General features: G+C 49.8%; 1 protein-coding gene across 4 annotated transcripts in view; it reads left to right on the top strand.

The window, feature by feature from the left end:
* Positions 1-26,436, top strand: part of OSBPL10 (oxysterol binding protein like 10) — a 387,153-nt gene that overhangs the window by 354,731 nt on the left and 5,986 nt on the right. For all 4 annotated transcript variants that reach the window (XM_057554937.1, XM_057554935.1, XM_057554936.1 and 1 more), the window contains 3 exons: positions 12,382-12,859; positions 21,722-21,908; positions 24,582-24,764. In XM_057554937.1, coding sequence (XP_057410920.1) covers positions 12,382-12,859; positions 21,722-21,908; positions 24,582-24,764 — 848 coding nt within the window. The remainder of the gene's footprint in view (positions 1-12,381; positions 12,860-21,721; positions 21,909-24,581; positions 24,765-26,436) is intronic.

The raw sequence follows: 26,436 nt of genomic DNA on the forward strand, positions 1-26,436 counted from the left end.
TGGATGTTCCAGGGATTATTGGAAAGGATATTTTATGTGAACGATCATCCCCAGAGCATGAGCCTTGCATTTGCTTCTCTGGAGGAGCTGCGATGCTTTGAGGGCAGGGAAAGCACACAAGATGATAAGGACAATTCAAGATGGGATTTCTTTGTCTCCTGCTGTGTCCTAGAGAGGATTAAAGGTGACCTAGAGAGATGGACGTGGCACATTGGCCACAGAGAGAAAACAGGAGGAAGGAAATGGTGTGGGCAAGAGTGAGGTCGCCTCCACCTGCACCACCACCCCCCGCCCCCACCCCCTGCCTCTGGGCAGCTGGCCACCTCCTGTTGCTGGCTGTCATTGGCCTTAACCCCATTGATGATCCAGACCTCACTGCCCACGTGGAGAGCTGTGTGCCTGCTGGTTGGTAGACGCGCAATAACTCTTGTTGGTGCTGCGCCCATCCCGGGAAACCTCGTTGAGAGGACCCAGCATCCTCCACGCTGATGGCCGGCGATGGCCCCCGTGGAGCCTCCCCCACCTCCGGGCAGTGGCTTCGTTCTGGAGGCGAGAGGGAAGGCCGCTCTGCGTGCGGCTGAGAGGCGTGGGGGCATCGGGAGTGTTGTGGGTGGTGGGAGATGCCTGGACTCGGCTGTCCAGCCCACCCGGGTTCCCTTGCCCATCCTGATGCTGATGCCGAAAGCTCGGCTTCTTTGCACCGGTGCCGAATCGAATCTTGGAGACAGAGTTTTGGGTGAAGTAGAAAAGAATAGCTTTATTGCTTTGCCAGGCAAAGGGGGACACAGCGAGCTCCTGCCCCTCAAAACTGTGTGTCTCAAACCAGGAGGAGGTAAGGAGTTCAAGGGTTGAGTTGCTGATAAGGATCAGGGTGTGTGCAGGGCCTGCACACCTCCAATCTGGCCTCAGGTGGTCTTCTGTGGAATGAAGAATGCTAACATTTTCCATTTGTTGGGGGTTATCTTTCTGCAGAAGAGCTCAAGGATATTATTATGTGTATCCCTTGAGGGGGAACCAGGACGCTGCCCCAAGGCTGCACTGTTGTTTCCTGGCTGCTCCTCCCTTGTCTCTGCATCCCCTCCCTTCCCTGATTAACAACTGTTTGAAGGGCTTCCATGCCCGGGAGCCCCACAGGGTCCTGCTCAGTTTCGGTAGGTGCATCGTGATTAGGAGGGAGGGACGTGACCACGGGGAGGGCGAGGGCGTGCTGGGAATGAAAGTTCTGGATCCGGAAGGCCTACTTGAAATGGTTGGAGCCCCTGAAGGCGCAGCCTGGGGAAACTGCCTTGAGGGTCGTGGGCTTGTTTGGCTGCAGGGAAGGGGCTGAATTCCAGGAGCTCAGCTTGGCCTGGAGGCCAGACCAGTGAGAGGGAGGGGGCAGGTGAGACAGGCTCTTTGAAGAGGAAGGTGACAACAGGGAACCTCAGAGGGGACAGAAAAGCCTTTTCTTGGGGATGTTCTTATGGGTTTGATCTTGAGGGAGTCTGACATCCTGGGGACCTGCACTACTTTCCATGGGATTGGGGACCCATGCTGGGCAGTGTGACCTGGAAGGTTCCCTTGTCTCCCCTTTCCCTGCCCTCTGCTGGGGGCTCCACACACCAAGCTGACCTCCTGCTGCCTTCCCTTAATTTCTGTCTCCTGGCCGTGTAATTTGCATCCTTTTTGCTAGAAGAATCATTTAAGTGCTTGCCTTTTAAAAAGCCCCCTCTCTGATTCCTGTGGATGGTGTAGACCACTCAGATGGAGCTTTGAGTGAAGACCTGGGGGCTGGAATCTGGGCCGTGACATCACTAATTTGACCCCAAACCATGTTTCCAAACTCTGGTTCACAGCCCGTTTTGTGGGTTGTAAAACCAATGTAGTGGGTCAGATGATCATTTCTAAAAAATGAAATAAAATACATTAGAAAATACCAGAGTGTACAGCAGGTGAAACTTTTTCGTTCTGTTGATACGTGTGTACTGGGTCACCATGTGAAACATATTTGCATCGTGGATCATATTCTATAATTCAATGTAGACTCCTGAGTGATACAGGAGAGAGACTGTCAGAGTAAGCGAAGTTGCCCAGGTCAGATGTGGAGAAACCCAACAGCACCGAGGGGACTGTATGACGGCAGGTGGAGTGTCTCTGAGACATCACCTTCTGGCTCCTGTGTTTTTATTTTTTAATTTTTTTATTTGGCTGTGCCGCACGGCATGTGGAATCTTAGTTCCCTGACCGGGGATCAAATCCATGCCCCCTGCAGTGAAAGCTCGGAGTCCTAACCACTGGACCTCCAGGGAAGTCCCTCTTGTTTTAAAATATGGAAATCATGAGAAGTGTACATTGCCTTTTCCTAAAAGAGCAAACGTGTTTATCCAACAGTCAGCTATCAGAAAGAAAAACTTTTCTAATCTATTGTTTATTAACTTATTTACTGGGAAGAAGCTGTTATTCAGAAACCAAGGGAACATTTGACAAGCTGAAATACTTGTGAAAGGAAGAGGGAAACCTTTTATTGTCCCATGAGGCTTCTGGGCTTTTGTTGCCCTGCCCTGTAAAAATGTTGATGAAATTGTATCTTTCCTTTTTTAAAAAAAATTTTATTGAAGTATAGTTGACTTACAATGCTGTGTTACTTTCTGCTGTACAGCAAAGTGATTCAGTTATACATACATATATATTCTTTTTCATATTCTTTTCCATTACGGTTTATCATAGGATACTGGATATAGTTCCCTGTGCTATACAGTAGGACCTTGTTGTTTATCCACCCTATATGTAATAGTTTCCATCTGCTAATCCGAAACTCCCCCTCTATCCCTCTCCCACCCCCTTCCCTTTGGCAACCACAAATCTGTTCTCTCTGTCTCTGAGTCTGTTTTGTTTCATAGATATGTTCATTTGTGTCGTATTTTAGATTCTACATATAAGTGATATCATATGATATTTGTCTTTCTCTGTCTGACTTACTTCACTTAGTATGGTCATCTCTAGGTCCATCCATGTTGCTGCAAATGGCATTATTTCATTCTTTTTAATGGCTGAGTAATATTCTATTGTCTATATGTACCACATTTTCTTTATCCATTCATCTGTTGATGGACATTTAGGTTGTTTCCCTGTCTTGGCTATTGTATATAGTGCTTCTATGAATATAGGAGTGCATGTATCCTTTTGAATTATGTTTTTTTCCAGTTATATGACCAGGAGTGGGATTGCTGGATCATATGGTAGCTCTATTTTTAGTTTTTTGAGGAACCTCCATACTGTTCTCCATAGTGGCTGTATCAAGTTACATTCCCACCAACAGTGCAAGAGGGTTCCCTTTTCTCCACACCCTCTCCAGCATTTGTTATTTGTAGGTTATCTCTTTCCTTATTGTCTCTTCCCCTCTTCTTGGCTCTTGTCTGTGTCATTCAGTTAAGCTTGTGCTAAGCTGGCAGTGGACGAGCTTGGCCTGAATGGCACTTGGTTCGATGAGCAGGCACCCTGGAGAGGTTGCCTTCCTCGACTTGAGGGTGAAGCTCTGATCTCTCCGTAAAATAAGCGTGCAGCCCATCTTTGTGGAGGTGTCCAGTGCAGCTGCATTCCCAGGTCACCAGCCTCACTGGGCCTTGAGTGCTGTATTTTGCTTTAGTTCATTAACCGTGGTCATCAGTTTCCTGGGCAAGTGACCAGTGAGGTTGTACAGCACCCCATGCTCAGAAGCATCCCAGGCTTGGTTTACTGCTCTGCTGTTGCTGTCTTGAAATTCTTAATCATTTTGAACAAGAGGACTTGCATTTTTGTTTTTCACTGGGCCCCCCAAAGTAGGTATCTGGTCCTGCCTCCAGAAGCACCCTCGTCTGTCCTCCTTCCTCAGTTGTGGTTCCAGAAGCCCAAGTTGCTGGTGAATTCCTCCACTGGATAACCTGCTACAATTGTACAAATCATGGGTAGCCCAGGAAGGAAAACGAGGGAGAAACGAGAAGCCACAGAAGACGGAGGGCACGGAAGGGCTCTTTGACGAAGGGACATGTAGGTTGAGCCTGAAGGGTGAGTGGGCAGTAGTGGAAGGAACTAGAGGAAGGGCATTCCTGGCGGAGGGAACAGCATGGGCGAAGCCAGAGCGCGCAAGGTGGTGAGGCTGGGGAGGGGTGTGTGCTGGCGGGGCACGCGGGAGCCTGGAGTGGGGGCTATAGGGTCGGATCTGCAGAGCCTTGTGGGCCATTGAAGGAGGGTGAAGTTGATCCTGAGGGTGATGGGAAACCTCTGGAGGCCTTGGAGCAGGTAAGAAACGTGTGTTGTTCAGAGTTGCTGCCCTGCTAATTTGTGGGCTCCAGGGAGGGGGGCCCACAGGATGCAAGGTTGAGCTTGGGGGTTTATGACGATTTTTACCTTGTTTTCAGGGCTATGAAAGGCAGCCGTCAGTAATGCATGTGCTCTCTCATCTAACAAGTACTTATTGAGTACTACACCTGCCAGGTACTGTTCTAGGCGCTGGGAGTGCAGCAGTGAACAAAACAGTTAGAATCCACGCCTCGCGGAGCTTGTGTGATGGTGGAAAGAGACAGACAATAAACTAGAGAGAGAAGAGAAAAGAATGTGGAGATGCAAACACAGTGGAGAGACACGGAGCATGGCGGGTGGGGACTGAAAGCTGATGGGGCGGGTGAGCTTCTTAGAGGAGCCGCTCAGCGCAGGATTCTCCAGGTGTCACTGGAGTACAGGCCAGGTGAAGATGAGAAAGCCAGCCAGGTGACCATGTAGTGGAAGGCTGTTCAGGCCAGAGGGGTCAGGGAGTGGACAAGGCCCAAGGAGGCCCTTGCCTGGCATTTTGAGGACGAGCAGGGAGGCCACTGTGTCTGGATCAGAGTTGACCTGCGTGGGTTGGGAAGAGGAGGTTGGGGTGTTTGGGGGGATATCCCAGATTCAACCTTGGGTCTGTTGGGTCTGAGGGATCCATTCACTCTGCATCCAAATTGAGAGGATGTGTAGGCAGCTGAGTATAGAAGCCTGGGGTTTGTGAGTGAAGCTTGGGTACCAGTTTGAGAGGGAACAATGTGCAGAGGGTGGTCCAACTCAGGAGATGGCAACCCCTCTTTAGGGAGTGAGTAGAAATGTAGGGGGAAAGTCCAAAGGCCGAGTCCGGGGAATCTCCAGTATGTGAAGGCTGGAGAGATGAGAAGGGTCCAGCAGAGGAGACTGAGGAGGGTCAGCTGGGGGGGGGAGGGGGTGGGGTAGGAAGCAGAGGAACATGATGACATGAAGTCACACACAGGCAGTGTTTTAAGGAGAAGGGAGTTCTCCGCTGTGAGGCACTGCTGCTGACACACCTGCAGAGGGACCATTGCCTTTGTTTTGGTCAAAGTTTGATTAGGTGGCTTCAAGGGAGGATGGGGAGAAAAGTGGTGACAGGGAGTAAAGATGGCGTTTCAAGGAGCTTTGATGCAAAAGGGAAGCAGAAAATTGGGACGAAGGTCTGGAACTGAAAACTTTGGTTTCTGAAGATGTTTGAATGCTGATGGGAACCGGTCGGGAGAGAGGGCGGGGATGCCTGCGGGAACTTGAGAGGGGAGGGGGCCTGGGATCCCGTGCCGGGTGGAGGGTCTGTCCTTAGCTAGGACAGTCCACCGTTGTAGCAGGAGGCAAGCAGCAGAGCGGAGGGGCGGGGATCCCGGGGGACCCTCAGGAGAGCTCTGTGTTTACGCACGTGGCTCTGAGCCGGGACGCGCCCCAGCTGTTAACCTCGCTTCTGAATGTCTGTTTCCTTGCCTGTAAAGCAGGGATAATCGCATCTTGCTCCCACATCTGCACAGCCACGTGTCAAGGATTCAGAGCAGTGAGGGTGATGAAGAGGGAAGGGCTGTGAGAGATTTGGGGAGGGAGGAGGCAGCAGGGATGAGCGGCCCTCTCAGGCGGAGGAAGGAGGTGGCGGGCTTGCCCCTCGCCCCGCCCCGGGGCGGGGCACGTAAGGATTCTACGTCACGAATTTAAAGTGAGACCAGCCAGCATGTGTCTCTTTTCTCCAGTTAAGTTGAGCTGCTAGGTTGAGGCTCGGAGAACGTGAGGAGGTGGATTAAACCAGAGTTGGGGTTTACTGGCTGACCCCCCAGAGGGAGAGAGGGCCGAGGGGCCGGCGGGGGGGTGGTGGTGGCAGATCAAGGGAGTGAGTGTCAGGTGGGGCAGGGATGCCGCGCTGGATGTGGAGGGAAATGAGGCGACAGGGGATGGTGGACATGATGGGGTCGTGGGGCTGGGGCTGCGATGGAGTGAGCTGGACGTACGGGGCGATGGGTGGAGGGGGGGGGGTGCTTGAAATTGAGATTTTGAGGGGTGGTGGTTGTGGGGAACAGCAAGGTCCAGGGTGGGCCTGTGACCTCTATGGATTCCTCAAGGGATTTGGTCTAAACTCAAATTTTACAGATTCAGATGGGGCAGAGATCTGGTGGAATCGGGGATTGTGAGCCCTTCCAGAAGGCATAACTGATTCCATAGAGCAGGTGGGAGTCTGGGGCTGCAGACTGTGGTTGAAACTAGTGCAAAGCAAAGGGTGGATTGAACTCTCCTTGGGTGTCCCGTGCACATCCTGTCCTCAAGGATGTTAGACAAGATTTGTACATTGAGAGAGAAGCTTGCTGAGATCGTTGTGAAGTTTCTATGATTCTTAAAGAATTATTTAAATGGTTCCAGTAGAGCTGTTTGTTGAACCAAGAGGAGACGTGGTTTGTGGTTGCGGTTTGTGTGCCCCCTGGTTCGAGAATTGCCTTACGACAGACACCCATGTGCCCGCCACTGGGTTCAAGGGCGAGAACAGTCTCATGGCCTGCGTTCCTGTTCACGGATGCATAACCTCCCCCCAGGTCGCTGCGTTGTCTTGTACTTCCTCCACAAGTGGCTTCTTGGTGTTATAATGATACAGTGGACATCTTGAACTCAGAGCTTTTTCCTTTGATTGAATTATTTTATTAGGCAAAATTTCCAGCGTCAATCACAACAAGCACAGATTAACAGTGCTGTGCTTAAGCTCCTTCTTCTAAGGGGGGAATTTGCCCGGGTCCACACGGTTGTCGCTGCCAAGAGATGAACCTCGGCTCACAGTTTCTGACTCTCCTGCAAGCCGGGCCCTTTTTTTAAAAAAATTATTTTTATTTTAAAAAAATTTTTATTGAAGTATAGTTGATTTACAATGTTGTGTTAGTTTCAGGTGTACAGTAAAGTGATTCAGTTATGCATATATATATATATCTATTCTTCTTCAGATGGTTTTCCATTATAGGTTATTACGAGATATTGAGTAGAGTTCCCTGTACTATAACAGTAGGTCCTTGTTGTTTATTTTATATGTAGTGGTGTGTATCTGTTAATCCCAACCTCCAAATTTATCCCTCCCACCCACCTTTCCCCTTTGGTAACCATGTTTGTTTTCTATGTCTGTGAGTCTATTTCTGTTTTGTAAGTAGGTTCATTTGTATCATTTGTTTTAACTAGTGCCTTCCCTGATGTCCCAAGCACCATGAGATGCGCATGAAGGGAGCTGGCCCTTTAAGGAAACCAGGGGGAGCATTCCTTCGGCCTTTGGCAGTGTGAATCCTCTCCTGTTCATTTTGTAAGGCTGGATTTTTGTGTACTTCCCCTGGTTTCCTTAAAGGATTGCACAGGTCAGTCTCAGGTGGTCTTGGCCTCCCTTCCTTGCTTGTTTAAGCACTGGGTAGGTTTCCCAGACTGAGAACAGAGTATTATGTAGATGACTCTCAAGGTTATTAGGTTAACTGATGTTTCTTTGGAGAAGTCGCACCTGCTCTGGCCTTCCTTAGCGGAGGCCCACTGTGCTTCCCTTTGTGGGGAAGGGACGGACCATTGCTCTTTCGGGGGACCCTTTGACTTTCTCTATGGGTGATCAATTGTTTCCAAGTTCTAAGATCCCAACCCAAACATAAGTTATTTACTTCTAGATTGATGCAACTTTAGCCATAATTAATTGTTCTCTCAGTCCTGAGTGCAGATCTTCTTCTTCTTCTTTTTTTTTCCCTTTCCGCAAAGTAGTTTATTGTCTTAATTATGTTAATGGCAGAAAAGGCAGCCCTGACTGATGGCTCAATAATCTGCAGTAGCGATTGCAGCCATTTGGCTGCCATGAGTCTGAGCAGCTGGGCCGTCGCTCACCTCTCGGTTGGAGGCAGACAGTCCAGTTATTCCTCACCACTTTGTGGCTCCCTGTGGGCAGTGTCCACCGCCCAAGAAACAGATGATTAAGTGACTTCCTGGCAAAGGGACCAACAAGAAGTCAGGGCGGTCATAGGAGAGAGAGAATCCACTTTAATGAAACGTCTTGCCCAGAGTGGTCAACGTGCTGGCTTGAAAGGACATAGGTTGGGTATTCTGCACAAACACCAGCAAGAGATGAAAGGGGAGACGGTCACCCCACTCCTGCCCCATTCTCCTCCATCTCTCTGGGAATTCTGCTTTTCCCAGTGCGGACAACGCTACAGCATCACTGTCAAGTGCAGAATACATGCCTCGAGGGTTGAACCTGTTGGCTGTGAGACCGCATTCCCTGTGTCTTTCATTTCAGGAAGGTTGTCTTCGACAATTAGTAAGTTCTCAGGTATTGCATCCCTAGTAGAGCCTTTTTTTTTTTCTTTTTCTTCTAACTCTTTATTTAGCACATTTTCCAATCTACAGTAGAGTTGCAAGAATAGAACAATGAACTTCCACATATATGCTTCACCTTTATCGGCCAATTGTTAACATTATGCCCCTTTGTATTTTTCTTTCTTCTTTCCCCTCTCCCACTCTCTCCCTGCTTCTTCTCTCTGTCCGCCACACAGCAGGTACACATGCACATGCATGTATGTGTTTATTTTTTGATGAGCCATTTCAGAGTAGGTTGTAGACATGACACTTCTCCCTGACATCCATCAGTGAGTGGACCTCAATGGGCCATCAGTGACCTAACAAGGTCATTCTCCTACACGACACATTTGTCACTCTGGGGAAATTTAACATGGCTATGATACTGTTTCTTACACGCCCATAGTAAAATTTCCCCCCAGTTATCCGAAGAATGCTCTTTATAGCATTGATAAGAGCAAAAAGAGCCCCGTAGATGCTACGATGGGGGTGTGTGATGGGTACAGTGAAGGAGGGGGTGGATGCAGGAGCAGGAACTGTCAGAAAAGACCTCATAGAGGAGTTTACCTTCTATGAGCTGGTAGCTGTTTCTCATTAGACAAGGGCAGGAGGGAGGGCAGGAAAAGGAAACAGGAGTGAACTCGTGCATGTGTGTATGTGTGCTTGTGAGGGGAGGGCTGGGGCAGAAAGTGAGGGATACTGTGAGACTGGAGGAGGCTGGACTTTGTGTCTTATAGAGATTTTAGAAAGATGACTCTAGCTGTGGCGTGGAGAAGAAATAGTGGCGGGCGTGACAGCTGGAAGGTGGGTTAGGAAGCGTCAGCTGTACTATTCCAGATAGGGGGCACCATGAGTGTCCTTCCTTAGTTGCCGATGGTCTCCCTCCCGTCTGCACATTAATGACAGTCTTCGGGCTGATGGATTGCCTTGTCATCCAGGAAGAGTAGAATGGACTAGAAGGTGGGGCTCTCGTCCCACCTTTTCCACCTGGGCTGCCTCCTGACCCCTGCATGTTAGGGGCAGGAGAGGGGGTGGCCCCGCCGTCCCGGTTCTGACGTCCAGTGACCACTCACCTCCCTCGTCCTCTGAGGGGAAGAAGATGCTCTCATTGGCCCGAAGCAGAGAATCATGATGTGTCAGGCGATGGACAGAACTTGGGGGGCAGTTGGGAGCCCTGAGGTTCCCCACGCTCTCCTACACCTTCCCTGCCTTCTCCCCAGTCTGTCCCCTCACCTGTGAGACCAGGGGCTTGACCTGCGGCATCCCGAAGGGGCATTCGGGTTCTGATGCCTAGCGATTTGGGATTCTACGTGGCGTTCTTTTTTCTATTTGTTTTGTTTTAATCCTTCAGCTTCTGAGTTCAGAAATGCTAAGTTAGGGGAAATGCCTTAAACTCTTGCCCTTTTCCAAAGTACCCCATGAGAGCGTAAACATCCACGTGATTCTTTCCTTTTAATTTCAGTCTCGGGTGCAGCCCTGAAAATTCCTGTCCAGAGGTGGGATTGTTGTTGGAGACGCCCCATCCCACGGGGTCAGGGAGGAGGAGCCCGGGTCATGGATCCGTCTTCATGTGGAGCTTCTCAGTGTAACTCTGCACCCCACCCCTGCCCTCCATCAGAGGGCCCCCTGCCTGGGAGGGAGCGCCGGAATGGAGTGTTTCAGGAAGGTCTGGAGATGCGGACCTTGGTGGCTTCTTTTCTTTTTCAATTGATTTGGTCGCATTGGCCGGGGGTGGGGGAGTTCCAAGGTTGCTGAAATCGACAGCCTCAACCTGCACAGCCTGGGTGGGGAGCATTCCTGGGGGGACCTTGAGTGGCTCTGTGGGGGGCAGGCATGGGTGGCACAGCCGGGCCCCCGTGAGCCTCATGAGAAGGGCAGGCCCCACAGGGCACAGGGATGGCAGCTGAGCTTGACCTGTTCCCACGCAGAGACGTAGGAGGTCATAGCAGTGGCGTCTGAAGGCGGTTCTGAGCCAGGATGCACTTTTCCCGGCCATCTCACATCCTCAGGCTGCCAGATGCTCAAGTTTGTCAAGTTGTGGCTGAAAGAAACTTAGGAAATCTCCATTAATTTGCATAGTTGTGTTTTAAATAATGTTTCTTCTTCTAGTTTATTATAAAAGTAAAGCAGAAAGATACTCAGAAGGAATGTAAAAATCACTCACTTCTGTCACCCAGAGAGACATGTTAAATTTGATGTGTTGCTGTGATACTTGGGTTGTGTTACATGCTCATTTTACATCTGGCTGCTTTTCGACTTAGCGAGGGTGCATTGTCCTCTGACATAGTTTTCAAGTGGGACAGAAAAGCATTAGAAGGGGTACCAACCTCACCTCCCCAGCGGGCTGGGCTTCCCCCAGTTTCCTCTGAAATCTCTGTGCTTTGCTGCTCTCATGTCCGCCTGTCTGTCGGGACACCTCACTTCCAGGGTATCTCCATCTTTCCCTAGGAAGGGTCCCAGCAGGCTGAAGTGGGGGCCAGGTCACAGATCTGTGTGTGGTATTATTGGTTAGCAATGCTTTCGTGGGAGTTGGGGCCTATGATGTGACGGAAGGACAGACTTGGCCATGTAGGGAGGAGTGTAAACCAGCTGCGTGACCTTGGTGAACCCCTCCCCTCACCCGGACGGTTCAAGGGGGAGCCAGCGGGTCAGGGCCGGCCTTCCAGCTTCAGAACCCCGTGACTCCCACCACGGGGAGCAGAGTGAGATGCTCCAGGTCAGCGCAAGCTTGTCTTGCAGCCGAGGGGTGGAATGGTAATACCCCATAACTACGTCATCAGATCACTGAGGGGGTGGTAGCATATCAGGGATGGTGAGGGCCTACCAGCTTCCCAGAAAGTCCATCATTTGCTTTAAGTGACCTAATCCTTGGGTTCCAGGCACTTGGGTTGTATGGTGCCTGAGGGACCACTTGGATCCATTTTGGACCAACGAGGAGTCCCTTAGTGCCTGACAGAGCATCCAAGTTTCGACCTGTCTTCAGTAATGGGGCCAGTGACACACCGAGGGGATGGCCCCTGTGCCAGTCCATTTACCAGAAGCTTCAGTGTTAAGTGCCAGCCTACTTCTTTGTAACTTCTGCTCATTTCTTCTGGCCCAGCTTAGGGGGCAGCCTCTACCCATGGCCCCTCTTCTCCGTGGCAGCCACTGTGGACACTGCCCGCTAGCTGGCCTTGCCTCCGGAGACACGGGTCGGGCCCTTTCCACATTCCTTCCCTGCCCTGATCCTGTGAGGGTTTAGACGCTGCTCTTCCTGCAGAGATCTCCAAGCAGATGTTCTTAGTGGTGGGTCCTGCTCTACCTGGGCCCCCTTTGATGCAGTACCAACGAGCCCCAGTATCCGTGTTTGTGGGAACACACTGAGCACCCCCCTTGGTGGTGCCTGATGGCAGGAAGAATACGAAAAAGCCCTTTGGAGCTATTTTCTTCACGTCCCTAAATGATGGGGTGTGAAAGAGGGCTGTGTGTTAGCAGGGCACTGGCCGTGGTGGGAGGGACAGAGGCTGTTGTTCCAGCCCAGGTGAGCAGAGAGGAAAATGGCTCAGAGAAGTCTAATCCACGAAGCTGGGTTGGCGTTGATGCCACCGCTGCAGCCACTTCCAATTTCTTGGATGTTCTTTCCTCTGATTTGTCGTGTGTGTGCAAATCAGAGGAACTGGTCCCTGGTACCCGCCCTGAGGACCTTGCTTGACGGGGGTTGCAGCCTTGCTTTTTTCCTTCCCAGCTTTCTCTCCTGCACCCATAGGGCTTGCTGTCTGACTTTGTCTCCTCTGGCCGCAGGTGGTGCTTCCCACGTTCATTCTCGAGAAGCGGTCCTTGCTGGAGATGTACGCAGACTTCCTGGCACACCCAGACCTGCTGCTGGCTGTCACCGCAGGGGCCACGCCACAGGACAGGGTCATCGGCTTCGTGGAGTATTACCTCACCGCCTTCCACGAGGGCCGCAAGGGCACCCTGGCCAAGAAACCCTACAACCCCATCATCGGCGAGACGTTCCACTGCTCCTGGGAGGTTCCCAAGGACAGGGTCAGGCCCAAGAGGACTGCTGCCCCTGCTGCCTCCGGCCATGAACACCCGATGGCCGACGACCCCTCCAAGAACTACAAAATGCGGTTCGTGGCCGAGCAGGTGTCCCACCACCCGCCCGTCTCCTGCTTCTACTGTGAGTGCAAGGAGAAGCGGCTGTGCGTCAACACTCATGTATGGACCAAAAGCAAGTTCATGGGCATGTCCGTGGGGGTCTCAATGATCGGGGAAGGTAAGCCAAATCGCTGGGTGGAGTTGGGCTCTGACCAAGGGACATTTGTGTACCTGATGGACACTTGAGGATTTGTGTGTGGAGGCCTTTGTTTTTATTCCGTTACGGAATTGGGAGTAAGTGGGCGGGTTGGAAATATGGATGGGTTTTGCTATTTGGGAACCAGGTTCTGGTCATTTCCCAAAGCGGCCGAGGTGATGGGGTAAGTGGGATGCAGCTGTTTGCGTCTTAGGCTGCCCACCTGGATCTTCACCTGCTACTCGTGTGTGAGCCGCCTTACAGAGCCTTTTCTTTCCAGCTCTGTATGAATATTAGAGTTGGCTTCAAATCTATGAAAACACATTTTTCTTCATTCTCACCAGTTTCTGGCTCACAGACAATGAGGATCATAGTGCTGCCTATTCAAAATCTGCTCATAAATAATTCCCAAGGCAAATCTCTGGACGCTGGGCTTGCAGTTCTGAAGGGAAAACCCAGTATAATCAGACCACTGGCGGATCACACGTTTCTCTATTAGCAAATAGCTGTGAATGAAGGTTATTCATTGTTTGAGGGAAACTGTAATCATCCTTGTCAAATTCAGGAACCTGTGTTAGTGGTTCTTCAACTTCTTTTGAGTCATAAATCCCCGTGAGATTCTGGCTGTAGATTCTCAGGAAAAAGAAAAATCCAGCACAGAATTTGGCTTTCCATTTCAGGGCATACACGGCTCCTTGGAAGCCCTTTCCAAACCCCAGGAGATGAGAACACCTTTCATTGACTTAGCACGCTCTTATTGAGTGCCTACTCATTGCCAGCCATTGTCTTGGGAGCCATGGGTACTTGAATGAGCAAAAGAGACAGAAGAATCTCTGTTCTCACAGAGCTCTCTCTTCTGCTGGGGAAATACAGTTGTGTAGTGCTTTGGAAAGTGATAAGTTCTCTGGAGAAAAATTAAGGCAGAAGGGACCTGGAAATAAAATAAAGGATCTAGGAATGGTGGGGAGAGAGCAGTGGGGCTTTGGGATGGGTTGGGGTGGCAGCTGGGAAGACGTCACCGAGAAGGTGACAGTTGAGCAAAGACCGGGGTGGGGATGAAGGACCCAAGAAGGTGATGAAGGACAGGCTTTGTTGATTACCCGGGGAGTGTGTCTTGGTGGAGAAAACAAGGCCAGAGGCAGAGGGGCCAGGGACCAGCATGCTGGTCCGAGACAGGAAGCCTGTGTGGCCGGAGCTGGGAGAAGGGAGGTGGGAGGGAGAAGATGCCGTCGGAGAGGTGACTGAGCCCAGGTCACGTGGGGCCTCGGGGGGCCACTGGCAGGGGTGTTGGCCGTCCCACTAAGTGAGCTGCCAAGTCTTTGCGGGCTTTGAGCAGAAGAGTATCATGATCTGACTTGCAGTTTAGCAAGATTGTTCCAGCTGCTTGTTGAAACTAGACCATAAGAGGGGGAAGGCGACTCAAGGAGACCAGTTAGGAGATTATGATAATAATCCAGGCAAAAGGGGATGGTGGCTTGAACCAGGGCAGGAATGGTGCGGAGGTAACACAGGGTGGGAATCTGGATGAATTCTGAAGTGGAGAGATCAGATGTGGGGTATGAGTGAAAGGTGATGCCAAGGCTTTTTTTTTTTTTTTTTTTAAGATATTACATAATCATTGACGCTATTCCCTACATTGTGCACTGCGTACCCGTGACTCATTTATTTTGCAACTGGAAATATGTACCTCTTAATCTCGCTCATCTATTTCTCCTCTCCCCTCTGGCAACCACCTGTTTGTTCTGTGAATCTATGACTCTGTTTCTGTTCTGTTCTGTTTGTTCATTCGTTTTAGATTCCACCTATAAGTGAAATCGTATAGCATTTGTCTTTCTCTGACTTATTTCACTTAGCATAATACCTTCTAGGTCCATCCCTGTTGTCACAAATGGCGGAATTTCATTCATTTTTATGATTGAATAATATTTCATGGTATACTTATACCACAATTTCTTTATCCATTTGTCTGTTGATGGGCACTTAGATTGTTTCCATATCTTGGTTATTATAAATAAGGCTGCTATGAACATAGGGGCGCATATATCTCTTTTAATTAGTGTTTTCATTTTCTTTGGATAAATACCCAGAAGTGGAATTGCTGGATTGTATGGTGGTTCTATTTTTAGTTTTTTGGGAACCTCCATACTGTTTTCCATAGTGGCTGCAACAATTTACATCCTACCAACAGCGTAGGAGGGTTCCCTTTTCTCCACATCCTCGCCACCATTTGTTATCTGTGATCTCTTTGGTGATGGCCATTCTGACAGGTGTGAGGTGATACATCATTGTGGTTTTGATTTGTATTTCCTCGATGATTCGTGACGTTGAGCATCTTTTCATGTGCCTCTTGGCCATCTGTTGTCTGCTTTGGAAAAATGTCTATTCAGGTCCTCTGCCTATTTTTCAGTCGGGCTGTCTGGTTTTTTTTGACGTTGAGTTGTATGAGTTCTTTGTATATTTTGGATACTGACCCCTCATCGGACACATCTGGATTGGATGTGAGGTATGAGAGAAAGGTGACACCAGGCTTTTGACCTGAGCAACTAGAAGGATGGAATAGCCATTAACTAAGGTGGAGAAGACTGAAGAGGGGATTAGTTTGGAGGCAGAGCACAGGAGCCCAGTTAGGTTGTGTTGGGGTTTAGACATTTGAGAGGGGGGCTTGAGCAAACAATGTCCCTACAGGCCAGAGTTCTGGGGGAGGTCCTGGCTGAGGTTAAAGCTTGTCATGTAAAGCCTGGAGACTTGTATGTGTTGCGTGTCTGTGTCGTGTGAAGGGTCGGCCTCTGATGTTCGGGATCTCGGCTGCCCTGTTCCTTCCAGGCAGCCTAGGGGTTGCAGCCTTCATTCACTCTGCACAGCCCTGGACAGACTCTTAAGGCTGTGCGTGTGTGGGACACCACGTAACACCCTCTGCTGAGACCCTCGGCCGTGGCATCCCTGGAGCAGAGCTGGGATTTGCTGCCCTCACTTCTTCTCTCTGCTTGAAAATTCTACTTAGAACTTCTCAGTGAAGAAAGCAGAAGGAAGATTCTGGAGAGAGACTGTGGAAGGCCCCTTCCTGGTCACCCCCCCCACCCCCATGTATTCCTGCTGTCGACGGGCCTGGAGAGGGTCAGGGGACCATCTCTCATTCTTGTGAGGCTTTAAGTTTGTCTCAGTCCTTTCAGTAGCTACGTCCCCCTTTCTTTTATATTAATTAAATGTGAGCTCTGTAACACACAATTTTTCGGATTTTTCACACAAAATGCTTCTAAGAATCCCCAGACTTCAAAGCCAAAGGTCCAGGTTCCTGTCCTCAGGGCTCCTTTGGGGGAGGGGTTATGGGGAGGGTGGGTTGGGGAGATGGGATGCTTTTCTTTCCTCACTCCATTCCCTGCACTGACCCAGCACCTTCCATGAATTTGTTGGTTGGGCATGAAGTGACATTTTTTCCCCACCTTTCATTTTTTCTTTTCTTTTCTTTCTTTCTTTCTTTTTTTTTTTTTTTTTAACTTTTGGCTGCCGTGCAGCTGGTAGGATCTTAGTTTCCCAACCAGGGATCAAACCCGCGCCCCCTGCATTGGAAGCAATGAGTCTTAACCACTGGACTGACAAGGAAGTCCCTCCAACCCTTCATTTTAAACATTAGATGGGTTCACTTGAAATTTTGTATGTAAATACACGGGCTTACGTTTTAAATTATTGCCCTAAGGCTGTGGCCTATTTGGCTATGATGAAATGCCATTATCAAGTGCTTCATTATGCCTTGAATTCCCCGAGGTTGTAGCTCAGAGACCTCCCCCGAATGGTCCCTCAGCTCTGACACTGAATGGCCCTAAGCGTGACACTGTTGAGCCAACCCCGAGATGACATCCATCCGTGGATGGGAGCAGAGGCCCCTCTGCTTGGTACCCACCCTCACCGCTCGGGACAGAGCTCATCCAGCTTCTCTTGAAACCCCTCCCCGCCAGAACTCCAGACCAGCGCCCAGTAAATGGTACAGCCTCTGAATTGGGTCTGTGGGGACAGGCAGGGACCCGTTTGCCCATGAATGCCGGCACTGTGGGCCCTGAAGACCAGTTCCCCGGAGTTGCTTTCCGTGATTCTGTGCTTTCTTTCCCGAGTCAACGCCCTGTCGGAATATTTTGGTTCCTCAGAGTTATTTTAAATTTATCGGTTGGAAAATCTTAGTGCTTGGCCTTACGTTTATTGATAAATCAATTTGTGGGACTTAAAGCAAAAATCTCCCAGCTTGAGGACTAGCTATGTCCCGGAAAGATGATTATTCAGTGTTTTTCAGCTTCTCTCAGCTCTTAGGCTAATGAAAAAGGAGCTTTCATTTGTGAGGCCGTTTGCAAGTCTAGTTTTAATATAGTCTTTTATTCATTATTAGGGACAGATTTTTGTATGCAATCCTGAAAAAAAGAGTCCTGGGAAGGCATAATTGCCGGTGATTTAATGAGTGAGCGCACATTTATGGATTTTCAGAAAAGAGCCTGGGAGTGTGGTCTTGCCAGTGCTTTAAACCAGCCTTGCTCTGGGGCTCACTTTTCTGATTTCTGTGGACTTGCGGGAAGTTTCACCTTGGTTTGGAAGAGGTTTTCCTGAAGACGAGCGGGAGGAAGGTGCCTCCCACCTGACTCCCCATCCCCCATGTGCATCACCCGTCAGCAGATTTTGTGATTTCTTCTTTGTTCCCAAGTGGAAGTACCACTGCTGAGAATTCACCTGCCGAGAGATGGGGGGTGTGATCAAGATTCCAGCGGTGTAGCAGGCTGCGTGCCCTGAGCTGAGTTTCAGTGTTGCCTTTTTTACAGCCCCATTGAGGTGCGGGTACCGTTATCCCTGCATCACGGATGAGGCAGCTGAGGGGCAGAGCACTTAAGGTCACCAGGCTGGCGAGGGACGGAGGAGTTGGCATGATCCTCTAAGATCTCTTCTAGGGCTTTAAAAAAATGGTGGCATATGCTCCAGGTAAGTATGTTCTAAAGAAAATATCAGTGGTATGATCCTACCTCACCGAGTTTATATTCGTGAATGAGACCAGGAAGACTCAGCACGTGGCGCTCGTGGCTGTCGCGTGGTCCTGGTCCGCGGAGAGAGGCCACCGCAGGATGATGTGCAAATGGGTGGGGGTCCCCAAAGTACGGCAGGTCAAAGGCTGGAAAGGCTGACAGCAGAGGGGGACATCGTAGACATCGGGGGTGGGGCAGTGCTGTCAGGGGACATTTGGGCCTCTGGGAGGACTTTACTGCCACATAGTCCATCGGCATGGAGGGTGAGGATGGGGGACAGAGAGGTGCCTTCTCTGGGCCCTGGAAGGCAGGTGACAGAGGGACCGGCAGCCTCCTCCTCAGGGTCTCAGGGCCCCTCCCGCTGCCACAGGCCCTGAGACTACGAGGGTGCGGCTGGCAATCAGGGAGCCGGAGGCTTGCGAGTAGAACTGGGGCGGAGGGGTGGGTGGGTGGTCTGCTGGAGTCTCTCTCTTTCCTACTTCCACTTCCGGTTCCTCTTGACTGTTGGTGTCAGACCTGTTGGGCATGAACTTGCCACCTGCTTCGCTCTCTTCTTAGCAGCCTAATTCTAGGAAAGGCACAAAGTAGGCTTGGAAACAAAAAGTATACCAGGCCTGGCCATCCTTCTTCCAGGGTCCTGAGCACAAGCTGTAAGAAGCAACACATTGGTGTCGAATCCTCCTTGCAGACACAGGTCCACCCTTGTGCATCACAGGACAGGGCCTCAGCGGTCCCCTGGGGCAGCTCTGCCCCCTGAACTGTGGGGAAGGGTAAGTGACAGAGGGAGGGTGTTCGGTGGCCCAAGGCTTGGCTTTGGGGAAGATGGTGTAATTTCATTGAGAGCTCTGGCGAGTGGGGAGGTGGGGAGAAGTCAGTGTGCTCTGATATTCCGTGTATTTGGTGTAGTGGAGTCTTACTGTCTGTGCATTTATGTTACATGTACTCAATTCTCTTCCTGGTTAGGGAGAGAGATTTAAATGTTGCTGCGATCTCTGCCCCCCAGTCCTGCCCACGCGACTGTGAGTGACCTGAGTCTGCTTTTTCTCGGGGGGGTCTTCTCTCCCGCCTGTGCCCATGTGTGAGCGTCCCGCCTCCCTGGGGGAGGTCACAACCCCCAGACGCACATGGGCTCGTCCCCTGGGGTTTCCACACAGGCCCCCTGTGTCTGTGGGTCAGCAGGTGTAACTTTGCTGGACTTACCTGGGGGTGAGGTTGTGGGTTCTGGACAAGCCTGGTTTGTTCCAAAAACTGTGGCTCATGGGCGATGCAAGGAGTTTTTAAGGGTAAATTGAGTGACTCCTGAGTACATCTTCATATTGACTTTGGAAACTCAGCATTTGTGATCCCTTTGTACCTTTAGTCCCCTCTCCTCAGACTCTCCTGGCGAGCTCCCAGGGCTGAAAGGGACACACACACATACACTGTCTCTCTGCTGGGCAGATTCTAGCTCTGTTGATTGATTGATTTTTTAAAATTTATTTTAATTTTATTGAAGTGTAGCTGATTTACAGTGTTGTGTTAATTTTTGCTATACAACAAAGTGACTCAGTTATACGTATATGTGTGTGTGCGTGTGTGTGTGTGTGTGTGTAGATATACATTCTTTTCCATATTCTTTTCCATTATGGTTTATTACAGGATGTTGAATATAGTTCCCCATGCTATACAGTAGGACCTTGTTGTTTATCCATCCTATATATAATAGTTTGCATCTGCTAACCCAAACTCCCACTCCATCCCTCCCCCTTGGCAACCACAAGTCTGTTCTCTATGTCTGTGAGTCTGTTTCATAGATAAGTTCATTTGTGTCATATTTTAGGTTCCACATATAAGTGATATCATATGGTATTTGCCTTTCTTTGTCTGACTTAACTTCACTTAGTATGATAATCTCTAGGTCCGTCCATGTTGCTGCAGATGGCATTATTTCATTCTTTTTTAGGGCTTAGTAATCTAGCTCTGTTGATTGAGATGCTTATCTAGCCTCAGAGAGAAGTACCGACCAGTCAAATTACTTAACCCCTCTGAGTTTCCGTTTCTACCTCCTCATTTAAAAATGATAATAATTAATGCTGCGTTGAATGGTTGTGAAGCTCACAGAAGACACTGCACGTGAAGCCCCTGGAAGTGCTGGGTGGCCAGGAAGGGTCCCCCAGGGCACATGGAGCCCCCCCTCCTCGCTCTTTCCAGTGGAGGAACCAGGGGCCCAGGGGGAGGACATCACTAACACCTCCAGTCACATAGTTCCGGCCGAAGGACAGAACTGACCTTTCTGAGGCTCTTGCTGCACTTGACCATTGCAGGCCCAGAGTGGGCAGGAATAGAGCTGGGAGGGCTTTTCTACAGGGAGCGAAGCCCCAGTGCGGGGTGGGAGGCCGAGAAGGCCCCTCACACAGAGCAAACCTCAGCAAGCCAGGCGTGCTGGTTCCCAGGCCTTTGCCAGCCCAGGAGGTGCTGCCCTCAGCTGGGGGGGCCCTGTGGGTGCCCGACCGGACAAGCCAGAGCAGGGGCTGGGTGTCAATGCACCAGCTGTACAGCAGCCCCGGGAGATGGCGCCTGTCGGGGTAGTTCACGGCAGCCTTTGAGAACTTGTTCAAAACTGTGGTTCCTTTCCCTAGGAACAGAGACAGGCCCACGGCATTTTGCATTGTTTCAAGAGGATCAGATCTCTCCAAGACTAGTACTTGGCTCCCAGCCTGGAGAACCTCTGATCAAGGGGTGGGTGCCCCCCGGGTGGTGACAGCAGCTGTGCACTCTGCTTTGTAACTTCCTGAGAACCTTTGAGGTTGTCTCTGCTGCTCCCAGGATAAAGGCCGAACTCCTTAACAGGCTTTTTCGAAGTTTAAAGACAAGGCCTGGCCCCTGTAGACCTGGGCAGCCTCCATACCTATACCCACCACTTCCCTTTCTTCCCTGGGGCCCTTTTCTCAGACCCCCATGCTCACCCGGCTCCTTCCCACCACAGGGCCTTTGCACATGCCTCCCCCTGCTTCTACTTTCCCTCCCCTCTTCCCCAACTCAACTCTTACCCAGCTCGAGTGTCCCTTCCGCCGGGAAGCCTCCCCTCCCAGCTCAGCTCCTGCTGTTGGAGGCCCCGGGCACCTCCCCCTCCCACCCCATCACAGTCACAGTTTTGTGTTTGTGAGTGCTTCATTCACGCCCACCTTTCTCTTTGGCTCCTTGCGGGCAGAGAGCGGGTCTGTCTTGCTCACCATGTGTTCTCAGCGTCTCTCACGCAGTGGAGATGCAGCGAATAGATAAATGGCACGTGGGTGGCCGGCCTTTGCAGAGGTGGGAGGCGTGATGTCTGCTGCAGGAGCGTGTTCGTTTTCTCATCTTTGCGTCTTCTGGTCCCCAGTGATGCCCAAAGCTCAGCTTCTCTGTGCACCGGGGCTGAATCGAATCTCGGAGACATAGTTTTGGGTGAAGTAGAAAAGGATAGCTTTATTGCTTTGCCAGGCAAAGGGGGACACAGCGGGCTCCTGCCCTCGAAAACTATGTGTCCCAATTGGGGAGGATTTGGTGAGGAGTTTTATAGCAATGGTTCGAGGGTGGGGTCGCTGATAAGATTAGGGTGTGTGCAGGGTCTCAGGTGCTATTAGGTCTCCTCATCTTGAGGAGCTTCTCTGGTCCCTTTCATCTCGCCTCCAGTGGTTTCTTGGCTGCACCTCCCTGGATTAGCAGCTGTTGCAATCTGCCCTTTGGAACTCAGGGAAGGTCATGGAGGCTACAAGAAACGGGAGACCAAAAGGCCTCCGTGCTCGGGAGCCCCTCAGGGTCCTCCTGGGTTTCACCAGTTGCGCTTTCCTGGTGTGCGAGCCTAACCCTTCCCTCCTGTCTTCCTCAGGTGTGCTGCGTCTCCTGGAGCATGGGGAGGATTATGTGTTCACCCTGCCCAGTGCCTACGCCCGGTCCATCCTCACCATCCCTTGGGTGGAGCTCGGAGGAAAAGTCAGCATCACCTGCGCCAAGACCGGGTACTCAGCGACAGTGATCTTCCACACAAAGCCTTTCTACGGGGGGAAGGTCCACAGGTAGGAGGGGCCAGGGAGACTCTGTCTCTGTCCGATCACGATGCCCCAGGGTTTCTTGTCTGCATCAGAAGACTGGGTTCCAGCCGTGGGATGAGTTGAAAAATCAAGATCAAGTTAACAGATCTGTTTCAGATGACATGTCTCACCGGGCAGCGTCTTGAACCCTCCCCAGTCTGGTGATGTGTTGGCAGAACATGCCCCAGAGAATAAAGGGCTTCTGGCGTTATGGTAACCTCTCACTTCCGAGGCCCGAGGCCCGAGGCCTGACTCCTGACCTGCACTGATGCAGTTGTTTTGTGAGCTCCATGCAACATCCCGAATCCTGCATCTATGAGAGCAGGACCGTTTCTCTCCTTTTGGAAGCCGGGAAGCAGGTCCTAAGAAACAGAAGGAGAGGCCCGCTGTTTGAGGGGAGCATCGCCTCGTTTTTATGGCTCTAATTATTAATTTCCCCCTTTGGAGCAGATCGCTGCATAATAAGCAAGCCCCCATCTTTGACCTTTTTCTTGCAAAGCTTTTCTGGATGGCGTTCACGTGGGGTGCTGGAGTGTCCCCTGGAATGTAGGCACCTTCAGTGGCCGTTTTGGAGCCAAACATACCAGCCCCCAAGAGCTGATTATGCGCGTTTCTCCCCGGCTCCGCAGCCCCTCATGCCCCAGTGGTAGCTTGAGATACGCTGTGGGTGGGGCAGCACAGAAACTGGCAAAAGCTGTAAACCAGGCGTTTTCCCTCCTGGCGAGCCCGTTGTTAAAGCGTTACCAGCACAGCACGGATACGCTTCCGCCGTGTGACGCTGGGAGGATTCCTGGTGCCGCCCGGGCTTCCGGTGGTGTTCAGGCTCAGGGAGAAAAACTCCAGACCTGGGTTTGAAAACACCAAATTCATCCCGAGCTTGGCCATTAGAAAAAGAGGACCCGGGCTCCTCCACCTCCCGTTTCTGCCGTGTTACTCTGCCTGCAGCAGGTTCCTGGGGAGAGGGAGGTGGGCTCTGCCTTCACCCAGAGCTGAGACCCGGAGCCCCCGGGCCGGGTGGGTGAGGCAAAGGGCCACACATCTCCACCAGGGGCCCTTGTGAAGCCAGGCTGGAGGGGTTCGACCTTGTTTAGTGATCGAAAAGTTCCCCCTAGACTCTTACACTCTTTTGGTGGTTGAAATGTACACTATTAGTTGCTATTTGAGGGAGGAGAAGGGTGTATATATATATATATATTTTTTAATATTTTATATATATTTTTTATTGGAGTATAATTGCTTTACAATGTTGTGTTAGTTTCTGCTGTACAGTGAAGTGAATCAGCTATATGTATACATATAACCCCTCCCTCTTGGACCTCCCTCCCCCTTCCCCCCTCCCCCCTCCCACCCATCTAGGCCATCGCATAGCACCGCGCTGACCTCCCTGTGCTATACAGCAGCTTCCCACTTACTGTCTGTTTTACACATGGTAGTGTATTTATGTCAAACCTAATCTCCCAATTCATCCCACCCTCCCCTTCGCCCCCCGCATCCCGTGTCCACACATCCGTTCCCTAGGTCTGCCTTTCTATTCCTGCCCTGCAAATAGGTTCATCTGTACCATTTTTCTAGATTACACATATATGCGTTAATATACGATATTTGTTCTTCTCTTTCTGACTTATTTCACTCGGTATGACAGTCTCTAGGTCCATCCACGTCTCTACAAATGACCCAATTTCATTTCTTTTTATGGCTAATATTCCATTATATATATGTGCCACATCTTTATCCATTCATCTGTCGATGGACATTTAGGTTGCTTTCATGTCCTGGCTATTGTAAATAGTGCTGCAGTGAACATTGGGGTGCATGTGTCTTTTTTAATTATGGTTTTCTCAGGGTATATGCCCAGTAGTCAGATGGCTGGGTCATATGGTAGTTAGTTCTACTTTAAATGACACAATAGACCAGATAGACTTAATTGATATTTATATTTTCTTTTTACTGAGTTTTGTGATTTCCACCCCAATAATAACATCTTACAAAACCTTGGCGTTTTTATCAAAACTAAGAAATTGATGAAATTCAACTAAACAAATCACAATATATAGTGTATACAATATAGTGTAAAACATGTATAATTTTCAACCACCTATCTAATTTATTGTCAAAAATCAATAAAACAGTACTAATTGAAAAAAACTAAGAAATTGGGGGGATAAATTAGGACTTTGGGATGGACATATATACACTACTATATATAAAATAGGTAAACAACAAGGACCTACTGTATAGCACAGGGAACTATGTTCAATATCTTGTAATAACCTATAAGGGAAAAGAATCTGAAAAAGTATATATATGTATATGTGTGTGTGTCTGTGTGTGTGTAACTGAATCACTTTGCTGTATACTTGAAACTAACACAACATTGTAAATTAACTATACTTCAATTGAAAAAAAACTAAGAAATTAACATTGCTGCATTCCTATGAACTAATCTACAGACCTTATTCAGATCCTACCTGTTTTCCCACTGATGCTTGCTTTTTTCTGCTCAAGGATATTAGATCACATTTTAAGAGCTAGTCTTTGAGCAAAAGAGCAAAAAGCAACCCCATAAAAAAAATCTCTACATGTGAGGATGCCTTTTGAAGTCGGTCTCTGTTCTAATAATCTTGCAAAGCGTGTTTATTCGATGCTTCATTAATGCAGGGTCACAGCAGAAGTGAAGCACAACCCGACCAACACCATTGTGTGCAAAGCCCACGGCGAGTGGAATGGGACCCTAGAGTTCACCTACAACAATGGGGAGACCAAGGTCATTGACACGACCATGCTGCCAGTGTACCCCAAGAAGATCCGACCCCTGGAGAAGCAGGGCCCCATGGAGTCCAGGTGAGGACCAGGCCATGTGCTCCTCTCCAAGCTTTGTCGTCCTCAGCACTTGACCCAAGGGGCAGAGAGGAAGCCCAATGCAAAGGGGCCAGCAATCACATTCTAATTCCTTTGGAAACGTGAATTGTCCTCTGTGTGTCACTTCCGCGTAGATCCTTTGTTGTTTTCAGTTTAGTTGCTCTGCAGTCATGGGGTGGAGTGTGAAGACAGCCCGCCCAGACTTTAATGCCTGTCCTAAAAGAGTTTGTCAACTCTGTGGGTCTGTTGCTTAATTGCAAAGTTAAATACAGAGAGAGCTAGTAATCAAAGAACTGTGCAGCAAAGCAATGAGATACTTTTTTTTTTCTTACCAGATTAGCAACATAATTCAAAAAAATTCAGTGCCGGCAAGGCTGTGATAAAGTTAACACTCTATGCCCTGTGCTTCCGGGAGGAAGGTGTGCAGGTTAGCTGCAGGGATCAGTAGCTTTAAATTTGTGAGTTCTCCTCTTGCAGTCCATTTCTGGGACTCTCATCTAAGGGAAAATTCTTCAATTCACAAAAGGTTTTAAATATGAAATTTGGGTATTTAAAAAAACAAACGAACTAAAAGATAAACAAAAGGAAGAAAAAGAAACCATCTAACCGTTCAACGATTGGAAAACAGTTAAGTGAATTATGGAGAATTCACTCTATCATATGAATATCCCGCAAGCCACTTAAAGTGATGTTTATGCAGGTACAGAAGCAGAATCTTCTGGAAATATGCCATTTTAATTTTTTTAATCCAGGAGGTCAGCCAGCTATGGCCCATGGGCCAGATCCCATCTCTGGCTGATTTTTGTAAAATTTTACAGGAACACAGCTGCGTCCTTTTGTTTGTATCTTGTTTGTGGCCGCCCTCTCCCTACAATAGCAGTGAAACAGTTGCAACCAAGACCAAATGGCCTGCAGAGCCTAAAACGTTTCCTCTCTGGCCCTTTACAGAGAGCGTTTGCTGGCCCCTGCTCTTATCTAAAAGCATGCTGCTCTGTAGAAAGAGGATATAGGGTTGGAGTGAAATTACAGATGATTCTGCAAAAGGGTTTGCCATTACAAGAAGAGTTTGTAACGAAATTGGAAAGGTGCTTTTTATGTGGAAACAAAGCAGGGATACCAGTGTGTATAAATCATACATTATCACCGAGTTTAATAGAAAGAGGGCTGCAGTGTCCTGGAAACTTGGCTTTGTGGTAGGATTCGTCCACTCGTTCTTGTTGATCAGAGTGTAACCTTCTCCGTGTCCAAATGGCGTGAACCCAGCCCTTTGGGCTGTGACAGGAAGGAATCCGTCCCCTGGCCCCTGATGACACCTCCCCAGAATCAGGAACCCTGTGTTTGCTGTCACAGCACCGCTTGTTTCTGGTATGGCTGTTGAGAACAAAACTATGATTCCTTTGAGCGGTTCTTCCAAGACTATTGAGTAGGTTAGCTCTTCCTCATCAAGCCTTGCTGGGGGTGGAATGGATGGAGGATGGAGTCTGGAACCAGAGAGGGGGGCGTATCGCCTCTTCTCGTCTCGCATACGTGGACTTTACTGGAACCTGGACCTGGGCTGTTGACAAACCCAGCAGCCCACCTTGTTCTCCGAGGCGGGAATGGCCTTGAGGTGTGGCACCTGCTGCTCAGAGCACCTGAGCCCAGTCCCCTGTGC

The sequence above is a fragment of the Balaenoptera acutorostrata genome, chromosome 10 (assembly GCF_949987535.1).
Source record: "Balaenoptera acutorostrata chromosome 10, mBalAcu1.1, whole genome shotgun sequence".
Lineage (NCBI taxonomy): Eukaryota > Metazoa > Chordata > Mammalia > Artiodactyla > Balaenopteridae > Balaenoptera > Balaenoptera acutorostrata.